Source organism: Mustela lutreola, chromosome 10, assembly GCF_030435805.1.
Source record: "Mustela lutreola isolate mMusLut2 chromosome 10, mMusLut2.pri, whole genome shotgun sequence".
Classification (NCBI taxonomy): domain Eukaryota; kingdom Metazoa; phylum Chordata; class Mammalia; order Carnivora; family Mustelidae; genus Mustela; species Mustela lutreola.
The window spans coordinates 83,175,409-83,188,354 of NC_081299.1; the positions used below are offsets into that span (position 1 = coordinate 83,175,409).

General features: G+C 35.2%; 1 protein-coding gene across 6 annotated transcripts in view; it reads right to left on the reverse strand.

The window, feature by feature from the left end:
* DPYD (dihydropyrimidine dehydrogenase) overlaps nt 1-12,946 on the reverse strand; it is an 833,169-nt gene that overhangs the window by 559,530 nt on the left and 260,693 nt on the right. For all 6 annotated transcript variants that reach the window (XM_059138489.1, XM_059138488.1, XM_059138490.1 and 3 more), the window contains one exon: nt 6,861-6,948. In XM_059138489.1, the coding sequence (XP_058994472.1) occupies nt 6,861-6,948 (88 nt within the window). The remainder of the gene's footprint in view (nt 1-6,860; nt 6,949-12,946) is intronic.

The window sequence follows — 12,946 nt, forward strand, 5'->3', positions numbered from 1 at the left end:
GCCACTAAAAATATTTGAGACAGTTACAACTTGTTTTTAAGAAGTCCTACCTGGTTTGGAAAGTTCGTCATGTTAGAGTACCATATTCCTAAGAGAAGCAAAATGATTTTGAGCAACAGAGATAACCACCATGGGGACCAGGATTACTCTGACTGACATGATTAGCATTGTCTCCTAATATAATCAAACTGTTCCAGAATTAGTGCCAACTTAGTGAACTTGGAATCAGAACAAGGACATTTTAAAGCAAAGCAACTTATCTGTTTATCTTCATGATATGGGCTCCAAGAACTCCAGGTCCATTTATTCAGGTGTGTTTAAAGAGATACCACCAATATTTCCTCAGATTTTTTTTTCCTTTCTATACTTGCAAAATTGACCAGTCCTTATTACCTGCTTCTGCAGAACAAGATGCAGTTTCTATAGATATGTTAATATGATCAAAGAATAATTACCCTACATCTATTTTATCTCCTTCTGGGGGCTTTGCTTGAACTCATTAAATGATGATTTAATGGACTCTCAATTGGAATTCCATTTCCCTCATTTTTGAATTCTTGGGAGCCATCTCACAATTATACCTGAGTACTTATAAGTGACACTAGATTAGACAATATTACAAATTTTTTTAAAAAGTGGACTGTCAAAATCATGCCCTTTTTTTTGGCTTAAAAATTAAATTAGTTTTATTACTTTAAAATAATCTACTATAATTGTGCACAATCCCTAAACAACTTCAGTTTTTAATCTGTGGACAGAAGACTGTGGACTAAAAACCTTATTCCATTTTCTGCTAAATAAATAGAAAGTATACATGATTGTGTACAATTTAGAAACTCCTGATTAAGAAGCTAATTAAGAATAACTTTTACAGAGAAGAATTCTGGCTCTAAGAAGGCACAAGAGATTTAACTAAAGGCCACAATGTAGCAAATTTAATACCACAGTTTCTCAATGGACTTTCTTAATTATAATTATCTCTTCTTCAGCTGTTAAAATATTTGAGACTCATCATATTTTAAAAATATTTTCTTAAGGTAACTGGGGAAAAAAGCCAACTGGTAGTAACAGTAAGAAAAGTGAGGCTAAATATAAAGAAGAATTCTTCAAGAGTATGCAGTCCCCATGTTCATGATCCTTCAATTGGACAACTCAACATAGGCAGGTGTCATCGGATAACTTGCTGGCCTTCAATCATTGTGTCTGTAACAGCTTTTGCTGTTCAAATATGGATGCTTGCATTTGTTACATTTTCCCTTTTTGTTACATTATACCTTCTCTATAAAACCCATTTTCCATGTTTTAGTTGCATTTCCTAGTTTCCTTAAAGCTTTCTTAATCTTTATTTTCTTATCCACTTAAGGGCCATTTTAAGAGTTAATGGCATAGATTATATTAAAAGCTGAAAGAAAAAAAAAAGAATTGGGCATGCAGTATTTTAGCTATTACTACTACTACTACCAATATCACTACCATCAGTGTTACTAATCCTACTTAGTTCATTTATAGTACAATATCAGTTTTATAATAATGTAATATCTACTTTTTCCTAGGTTTGGCCAAATATTGTAGTACCCCCCCAAATTGCCAACATGTTTCAATATCCTATCAATTTATTTTGGCAAATAGTTAAAAGAGTTGCATTAAAAATCAATAATGAAAAAATACTTATAGAGTTTCTAGTATGTGGCAGACTTTTTTGTAGACACTGCAGATCTAATGACAAACCAGAAAGAATATTCAGCCTGCAAGAATTTGACTTCTAATGACTAAAACAAACATGTAACTAGTCACAGGGAAGTGCTATAATAAAGTATATAGTTTAGTCTGGACATTCAGATAGGGAAAAAAAAACACAGTGGTGTGAGAATTAGGGTAAGGAAGTAGCTTCATTTATCCAGACTAAAGAGTGAGGGTAGGGTTAGATCATTAGAAGAGTACTATTTGAAGTAGAAAAAAAGAACATGTAGGCTAACAATTGAAATAAGAAAATGACAGTTGTAGGCCCAGGCAACACCATGTCCAAATATTGAGAAAAATTTTTTTAGATGAGGTAAAACTGAAAACAGTTCAAGATGGCTGAAACACACAATTTAACACTTAAAGTGACTGGAGACATAAGCTCAATGTTGACCAAATCATGAGGAGCCTTGAAAGTCTTATTTTAAGGAGGTTTTCCTCTATCCCAAAGGAAATAGGAAGCTATGGCAAAGGAGAGAGGGTTTAATGAGGGAATGGAATCACAAGCTCTCATTTCAGAAAGATCACTATTTCTGTTGTAAGGATAATGATGTCTGGGGAAACTAGTTAGCAGGCTACAGCAGTTGTCCACTATCAGAAAGGGTGGGGAATGGTATAGTGAAAAGTGAGTTCAAGAGAAATCTTTGGAATAGATACAGATTTAAGCATTTGGTGGTGAGACAGTGATTATCTCTATAAGATCTTCCTGAGGTTCCTGCTCCCTTTGTGTCTATTGTGACTGCAATAATGGATTTTACTGCTATTTCCTCTGTAATCCTCTCTCTCTCTCCCAAGTATTAAAATCAAAAATTCAAGAAAAAAAATATAAAAAAAAACAAAAATCAAAAAACCTCATCAGAAGAATATACAAAGTTTCCCCATTTATCTGAGGGTGTATTAGTGGATGATCCTTCCCTTATATGTTTGTTTAATCTTTTCACCACTGCCATGTTTTCTGATAATACCAGAGGTCAATTATAGGAAAAGGGAAAGAACATGGGCTTCTCTGAAGCAAGGCTAAAGAGTCAACTCTTCAGTCATCTAGAACAGATATTCTAAAACCTGACTCTAGAAAAAATCACCCAAAGACCTTTAAAAAAGAAAAAAGAAAAAATTATACTTATGTCCAGCCCGCTCTGACTACATCACACCCCTCAAATTATATACTATTGTTCTGTTTGAATCTCTTATAATTTTCATGATTGAATTAAAATTAAGCTAAAAACTGAATTTGATTTCTCTGTATTTTTACCACAGTGCCTAGAATACTGCAGTTATTAAAAACTTACATATATCACTCATCAATTACTTATTGATAAGTGTTGGGCATGGTATGGGAAAAAGGCAATTAGTATTTCAGGATCTTTACAACATAAATCAGTGGTTTTCAAACACTAACTATTAACACTACATTTTAAAAAATACATTTTTTTGTAATATGCAGGGTAGATGTGCAAGCACACACACCCAAAACAAATACACACCAAACTGAAAACATTTTTCACAAATTAACACTTACCCTAACGATGAGCAACACACTTAGATATTTTCTATTTTTTGTGTTTATTTTTGTAAAATTAAAAAAGGAACAATGTTTGGAATCCATTATATAGATTTCAATACCAACCAAAGAGAATGACCAAATACTTTGAAAAAGCCTTGCACAGTAGATGTTCTAACTTATTTCTGAACATTTATAGTAACACACTCTGCAAGTGCTTTTATTTAAAAAAAAAAATTAGTCTTTTAAGAAATCCCAATTGTCTCAAAACAACTCATTCCGGTTAGAAAAAGATACAGAGCTTTATATCACTTATCTTTGTTTCACTTAGAAGAAACTGAAGCTGTTATGGGTAAAGCGATGTAAGTTTCACAATGGTATATATTCAATGTGATGATTTCTTTAATGGACTCTGTTAGCATTAGTTAGGGAAAAACCTGAAAGTGAGCAACTTTCACCAGCAATATCATACGTATTGTTAAAAATCTGGAAACATGATGGGGCATCTGGGTGGCTCAGTGGGTTAAAGCCTCTGCCTTTGGCTTGGGTCATGATCCCAGGGTCCAGGGATCTAGCCCTGTATCTGGCTCTCTGCTCAGCGGGAGCCTGCTTCCCTTCCTCTCTCTCTGCCTGCCGCTCTGCCTACTTGTGATCTCTGTCTGTCAAATAAATAAATAAAATCTTAAAAAAAAATCAGGAAACATGAAAATATATTTTTGTTAATGCAATTAATTTATCAAGCTGTCCTTCATAAGTCTTATTTAACACAAAAAAGGCTTTTTTTCTTTCAGACAAACTAACATAGAATGGACAATATTTATGAATATAGATGATCTATAAATAGTATTTCCAACTACAGAAAGAGAAAATTCTTCATTTTTATTAAGTGACCTAAGCAAACAATATGTAAGCATTAAGTTCTAAGAATGGATTCCTTATTCAGGGAATAAGTGTCAAATACCAATGATGATGCACACATTTGGCATAGAGACATTTATTTCTTTTCAATCTCTACTTTGATCACACATTCCCTTCCCTATAGTAATAGAAGTTTAATGAAGGCATATGTCCACCCAAATAGAGACTATATTTCACAGCATCCTCTGCTGCTAGGCATGTTTATGTGACCAGGCTGTGGACTGTGAGATAAAAACAAAACTGATATGTGCAACTTCTGGGTCATAAACTTAAAAGGAAAAGAGCTCTCTTCCTTACTTCCCATTTTTGTTAGGAATGTGGGCAGAGTGGCTTATCTATTGACCAAAGATGGAAGTTAAGCATTGAGGATGGTTCACGCTGTTAGATGAGAGAGACTAAACATATATATTGTTTGAACCACATTTTCCTTTCTAAAAGTGACCAAATCCACATACTAAATAATGTAGAAGTCCTATTCCAAAATTGACTTCTCCAAACTGAGTGGAAAAAGGTAGATGAAGTGAGTGAAGTTTAATTACAATATAGAAGCATGGTTAATGAACAAAAGCATGTAAGGATGTGAGGCTGTCCAAGTAATAGGCAGTTATATGGTAATAGAAAGGTCATAAATTCCCAACTCGGCAATCGAGAGTGTCAAATAAACAATTCCTGGAGGTAACGCTACTTGTCTTCTATAGACAGGAGCTTTTTTTTTTTCTTTGACAAGATGAAACTTTCTCGTATATATTTCATATAAAATACTGAAATAGAACATAACTGCATTCTACACATCACTACACCAAAATGTCAAAAGATTCACTTCCCAGCGTGAAAATGCACAGCAACATAAATATGAAAGGACTCCACATTTTAAATGCAGGATTCACACCTCAGTGCAGAGTGAAATGGAGTATTGTGAACGGATGTGGCATTATCAAATAACATATGTAAGGAGATTTAATGGAATGAAATTTTAAAAAAATTAAAATATTATTGATTCTAACAGATGGAAGATATTTTTACAGCTAAAACCACTCAGACCGGTAAACCACTTAATTGTTTCAAATTTTTATTATAATCTGATTATGCAATAATTTGGAGATATTTCAATGTATTAACTTGGCACTTATCTCTCCAATACAGAGATTCTTTGTAGACAACATTTGTAGAGATCACAAAACTGCATTAACATATACTATTCCATCAATGGAAAACCTATCTTTTCTATACAACTGCTGTAGAAAACCAGAATGGTGAATTATAAATAGCTATTTTGAAAACATCACCAAAATTTCATACCTATTGCCTCACTAAATTTTCCATTCATTATTCACAAAGTGTCTTTGAACCTGTACTTATTGAAAGTAACAGCAACTTACTGATCGAAAATTGCTGGTATTAGTAGAATATACTTCAGAGGTGCCTGACTTATTTCTTTATGTTACTTCTTGTATCTTAATTCACCATACAAAAACGTACGTTGAAAGTAAAACCAAAGTTGGCGTAGTGCCTTTAAAAATGAAACCTATGAAAATGTCAGACCTTTCATCCCTATTCTTGATCTACACTGTGATTATTGTATTTGAATGAAGATAATATAGAGAAATAGTGATGACTCAGGTTCCCAAAGGGAAGGAGGTTCGTTACAGACATTTAGAAGCTAGAAGCTACAGTAAAAATTTATTTTCCTCTCCATAACTTTTCATCTATATAAACAGAGGGACAGAGATCGTCTTAGACTTGGTAGCAATTACCTAGTAAGAGAATACATGGCATCTTGTTAAAAAAAATTTAGTGGACTAAGAAGCATTCCTGATAATTTCACTCTAGATATGATCTGAGTAAGGACAGTCCCAAAACAAATGTTATCCAGTGTGAGATCACTCAAAGAAGTGGAACACTTTTCATTGCATGTAGCTTTATTATTTAGCTATTCACATTTAAGGAAAGTGAACTGAAGCAAAGACAAGCTGGAAGACAAGAGGACAGACTTGTTCAGTTTGTATGCCATAATGGTCCCCGGTATGGGGACAGGAAAGAATAAATACAAAGTTCATGAGACAAAGACTAAGTTAAATCAACTCTTTGCTCTCTCTGGTCTTTCCGTGAAACAATAAGTGAATGGAGAAAGAGGGAGACCACTCAAGCTCTGTGTAACATGCAGACAAAACAGGCAGCCATGGTACACGTGAAGTGTCTTAGAAGCTCTACATTGTCCGTGTGACTTTCCGAAGTATAATTGAGCATCTTTAAAATTCATCTAAATATGAAAATTCTTTAGGAAATTTTGGGAAAAGATGAGTAGAACAAACAAAACCCAAGCCAATTCTGTCTTTTATTATCTATTTGGCCAATTGGTTTTATCATAAAGAGAAAGCCACAGCATCTAGACATCATGAAGCCCAAATTCTGAGCTTCCATGGCAAGACTGAAGAACATCTTGTGTTTTAGAGATGTTCACTGGTAATGATGGCATAGGGAGAGAAGGGGAAGTTAAAAATGGTCTTGGCACTGTCTACCCATAGTGAAGGTGAGACAACACAGTTATAAATAGAAAACTTTCTTTAGCCACTCATTCCTGTCTGCTCTCCAAACAGATGTAACTTTTATTGTGGAAATGTCTGCAGGCAGTTATTCTGGACACAGTCAAGAAATTTTTTAAAAATTACAAAGAAAAAATATTTAAAAGCAAGCTACTCACCTATTCCAATGAAAGCAGCTTTATATCCTTCTTCTTTCAAAGTGCTAAGAGTTATATCATTTGCTGAAAGGCTTTTGCCACAAATTATCTATAAGAAAAAACGTTTGAATAATGATGTTTTGGCATTTGATTAATTAAAACTCTAACATCAAAAAGAACAGAAACTTGATATATAAAAAATTCCATATACATGTAGACATATTTTTGTCTTCAAGTATATAGGCTTACATATACAAAACGGTATATAAGTAGAACACTAACATATCTTGCTTAAGAACTAAATGCAGTTTTGCCTTTTAATGAAGTAGCAGAAGAAAAGCTAGTGTATTTAAAATCAAGTCAGTAAACTTTCATAGCTTGATTAGTGTGTTCAAGGTACTATGTGGGACACTTTAAACAATAAAGTGATAAATGAGTCACAGTTTCTGCCTCAATGTATAATGAAGATCTGTGCAAAAGATGTACATAAATAAATATAATATAAAACAAAGTGTGATCAGCACATGTCTTCAGGAATTCAAGAGGACAGAGAGATTCGTTATGGCTGAGTTCACATGATGAGAATAAATAGAGGTACAAGGATTTTAATAGGGCTTTTTAAAATAATAGAATTTTGACAGAGGACACTGTCTAGGGAAGATGAATAGAGTTGGGAGGCAGAGGATAGACACCACTATTAAAAGTCATGATTCTTTGTTCAGTTCCCAGACAAGAGCCGATTTTCAGATCTGGAACCTACTAACTGCAGAGGGTGGCCAAGTCCCCAGGAAGAAGGACCCTGCAACAACCTGTCATATTAATACTGTAATGATTCCCTTAGTCCCTCTCCAAAGGGAACTATGACCATTTACCCAGGTGACTGTAAGCTGGAGAAAGGACAAATAATCACATGCTTCAAGGACATGGGACACGGATTCTTCACTGACATATATACCTAGAGATGCAAGAGTGGGGAACTACAAGGAAAAAGTAAAAAATGGACCCTAGTAAAATTCTGGCTCCCTGTGGGACCACTGAGATCATAGCCCTAGGGAGTGATCTTTCCCCCAGTATTCAACTGCATAAGCAAAACTGCTATACTTGTCAGTTGAAGTAATCCCCACATTGGGTCGCTTGCTGGTCTGTGCAGTAAGAGCTATAACAGCTACAATAATTGGGAAGGCCAGAGAACTTTTGAAATCCCAGTCGAGAGAGTAAATCAAACACACCACCATATCCTGGGGTGGGTAGGATGAGGAGAGATGGTGGTGGCCCATGTTATATTTCTCTGTAATTCACCAGGCTGGCTCCTACTGAGACCAGATGATTCCTGAAGAATAACTGTAAACTACTGCAGGCGCAACGAAAGAGCACCCCTGATTGCAGTTTCTGTGACGGATGTGGTATTATTGCTAAAGCAGATTAATAAGGCCACAGGTACACTGCATGGGGTATCCTTTTCCATCCTGCTTCTGCGAAAAAGGAATCAGAAAGAGTTCCCATTCACAGGGGAAAGATAAGAATATTCATTTATAGTTTTGCCTCAGGAATATGTCGACTCTCTGCTGTAATAATATATGTAATCTGAAACTATCTGTCCATCCCACAGAACATCACAGTGATCCATTACACTGAGAACACCGGGCGTATCGGACAGCATGAGCAAGAGGTGGCTAGCATGTTGGAGACTTTGTTAAGACACATGCACTGAGAGGGCAGACAATGACTCCTAAGAAGATCAAGGACTAGTCACTGGATTAAAGTTGAGATGTCTACTTGTCAGGTGTGTGACAGTATAGGCTTCCTAAAGTAAAATATTTTGTTGCAATTTTATTCTCACTTACCACTATAGAGAAGGAGGCATAACACCTGGTAGGCTTCTCTGGGTTCTGAAGATAGCATGTTCTTAAAAACAAAAGCCTCTAAACTGAATCACAGAGTAAGAACAAACTTTACCCATGAAACAGTAATCTAAAATACCTGGTACAGAGTACTTAACTAAGTGCAAGGCTTTCTTCTAAATACCTCATATATAGACTCATTTAATCCTTACAATTAGCCTTGTGAAGTAGTATTGGTATCCTCATTTTACATATGATGATACTAAGGAGCAAGAGGGCTTAGGCAACATTTATCAAGATTGCATCTATAGTCTAACTACAGAGCCAGCATGAGTAACAACTGTGATCTTACGTTTCTGAGGTAAAAAGAGAATGAAAGAAGTGGCACCATCTTCAAAGGCATAGAAAAACAGATTGCATGTTTAGACCTACTGGAAATGTAGTGTTTCTGGAATATAAAGGGCAAAGCAAAGAATAGAAAGAGAAAGTAGGAGAAGAAGATCTCTGGGATTGTGTCATACAGGGCCATGTTGTTCTCCTAAAATACTAATCTACTTTTATATTGGGAGATAGAATAAATGTCTGGAAGTTTATAAGGAGAGGACAAAGTGAGATTAATAACTAACATTCAGAACTCTGGAACATATAAAATATTACAGAACAAATTAAAACATCAAGTAAGCACATACTATTAAAGGTGCTTTATAGCATCTAATAGTGTGTATTTATATTAGAACTAAACACTAACTGCAGAGGGTGTTAATATCAGTGTTTAATATTAGAATTAAACACTCCTAAATGTACCTAATACCAAAGTTTCTGAATTACAATTTATTCTAAATTTTTAAAGAAGATTTTTCTTTTGGGGCGCCTGGGTGGCTCAGTGGGTTAAGCTGCTGCCTTCGGCTCAGGTCGTGATCCCAGGGTCTTGGGATCGAGTCCCGCATGGGGCTCTCTGCTGAGCAGAGAGCCTGCTTTCCTTTCTCTCTCTCTCTCTGCCTGCCTCTCTGCCTACTTGTGATTTCTCTCTGTCAAATAAATAGATAAAATATTTTAAAAAAAAAAAGAAGAAGATTTTTCTTTTATTAAACTACTTCTCATTGTAGAGATAGAAAAGTTTTACTGTTTATTTTATTAAATAAATAACCTTAAAACCAATATATAATTAAGGCAAGACATAAAAGAAAACTCTAGGTCCAAACATTCTAAATAAAGTTTTAGCAAAAAGAGTAAAACCGCCATCTCCAAAGTTGAGCTGTGGAATGCCCTGCTGATGGCTTAATTCATGGAAGTGATCCTCAGAATCCCTGACTTTAGGTTTAGTTTATCTACTGCTTCAGCAGAAAAATTCACTAAAGACCCCTATCCTCCCCGATGTGGTGTGTGTGTGTGCAGTTTAGTTTAGTATTGGCACCACGTGACTAATCAAACATAAACAAAGACATCCCAATCCTTCCACTCTAGAAAAGTGAACATGTCTGAGTTCATAATGTACAGGAAAGAAATTCAGATATTTCATATTTCTGCAGCCCATTTCCACCTTAGGCAATACTACGCAACTGGGAAGAACAAAAACAGTTGAATTATACTTCAGTGTACTGAAAACTGGAAAGATAAGTCACTTGACTCTTGGCGTTAATATATTGGAACTGGGACCAGGAAGACTTCACGATACTGTGGACGGACACTGTGAGAAAGACGGATAATAGCCATTGGGTAGCAGCTCCATGATGGAAATGAGACAGCAATAATAACAATATTCAGTGAAATGACAGGCACCAGTACTCTTCTCTGCCTGTGCTGGGAATCTAGTCAAATTTCCCTTTTCTAAAAGCCTCAGACTCCTAGTCATCTAATCTGCCTGTGCTGGGGAATCTAGTCAAATTTCCCTTTTCTAAAAGCCTTGGACTCCTAGTCATCTAATCAATAACTAAATCTCAGTCAGAAAGAACAAGGAAAAAGACTCTTTGACAAAAAAAGTTAAAATTCTGTTTACCTTATGCCTTGGGAAACTGAGATGAAATGTGTAACATGTAACTAAAGCTATTAATACAAGACAACTACAACTACCGAAAACATTCCTGTAGCTGATAGACTATGAAATCATAATATTATTTGTTAAATAGATATGATATTAGAAAAATGCCACATGCTGAGCATTTTGTTTCTGTTTTTGTTCCTTTTAGTCCTATGTACTTCTTTATATGTAATAGTTCATCTTGATTTTTCTTAAACATGGATTACAACATATAATGTACCTTTCTCTTATGGCTTTAGTAATAAGGGGCTGAGTACTCAAGCTTTGTAGCTAAATTCAGAATAAATTCACTCTACTTCAAGCTCAGGATAAGAATTATTACTATTCAAATTTAAGGGCTAAATATAGTAAGCCCTGAGCCAAATTTCCATCTAAGATCCTCTTTGGGACTTCATGGAACTTCCTTTACATATCTATAATATGCCTTCATATATATATAATAATAATATTTGTAATGGAGATAAAGGTTTACAACTTTGTTTTGGAATATAATTCTTTCTTCAAAGAAAATGTGTGATACCCATTATTAAAAATACAGATAAATGCTCCCATAAAATGGCACAAGTTTGCAGAGTGGATGAAACGACAGGACCCATCTATATGTGTGTAAGAGACACATTTGGAACCTAAAGATACATCCAGACTGGAAGTGAAGCGATGGAGAACGATCTTTCATGCCAACAGATCTCAAACGAAAGCTGGGGTAGCAATTCTCATACCAGAAAAATTAGATTTTAAGCTGAAGACTGTAGTCAGAGATACAGAAGGACACTATATCATTCATAAAGGGTCTATTCACCAAGAAGACCTAACAATTGTAAATATTTATGCCCCCAATATGGGAGCAGCCAGCTACATAAGCCAACTGTTAATCAAAATAAAGGGTCATATTGCTATCAATACATTAATTGTAGGGGATCTTAATATGCCACTCTCAGTAACAGATTGTCCAAGCAGGAAATCAATAAAGAAACAAGAGCTTTGAATGACACACTGGACCAGGTGAACCTCATAGATATATACAGAACATTCCACCCTAAAACAACAGAATACTCATTCTTCTCCAGTGCACATGGAGCCTTCTCCAGAATAGAGCACATACTGGGTCACAAATTAGGGCTCAATCTCAAAACTGAGTTATTCCCTGCATATTCTCAGACCACCAATGCTTTGAAACTGGAACTCAACCACAAAAAAAAGTTTGGAAGGAATGCAAACACTTGGAAGCTAAAGATGTTCCTGCTGAAGAGTGTTTGGATGAACCAGGACATCAAAAAAGAACTTAAACAATTTCTGGAAACCAATGACAAAGAAAATGAAGACATATCTGTTCAAAACTTAGGACTTGGGCAGTCCTAAGGGGGAACTACATAGCCATCCAAGCCTCACTCAAAAAACCTGAAAAATCCCAAAAACACCAACTCTCTTTATACCTCAAAGAACTGGAAAATCAACAACAAATTAAGCCGACCCCACGCAAAAGAAGGGAAATAATCAAGATTAGAGCAGAAATCAATGAGTTAGTAGGGATACAGTAGAACATACCAACGAAACTAGAAGATGGATCTTTGAAAAAATCAATAAGATCGATGAACCAGTGGCAAAACTAATCCAAAAAAAAAAGAAGAGGGCCCAAATTAATAAAATTATGAATGAAAGGGGAGAGATCATGATAATACCAAGAACATAGAAACAATTATTATCGTTAATAATTGTTGTTATTATTATTGTTAAACAATTATTATCAGAAATTATTATCAACAGTTATATGCCAATAAGTTAACCAACCTAGAAAAAGTGGATGCATTCTTGGAAACCTATAAACTTCCAAAACTGAAACAGGAAGAACCTGACAACCTGAATAGACCAATATCTAGTAATGAGATTGAAGCAGTGATCAAAACCTCCCAAAAAAGAAGAGCCCAGGACCTGACAGATTTCCTGGGAAATTCTACCAAACATTCAAAGAAGAAATAATACCTATTCCCCCGAAGCTGTTTCAAAAAATTGAAGCAGAAGGAAAACTTCCAGACTCTTTTTATGACAAGCACTACCCTGATCCACAAATCAGGCAACAACCCCATCAAAAAGGAGAATTTCAGACCAATATCACTGATGAATATGGATGCCAAGATGATTCTCAGTAAGATCCTAGCTAATAGGATCCAACAGTATATTAAAAAGATTATCCACCATGACCAGGTGGGATTTATCCATGGGATGAAAGG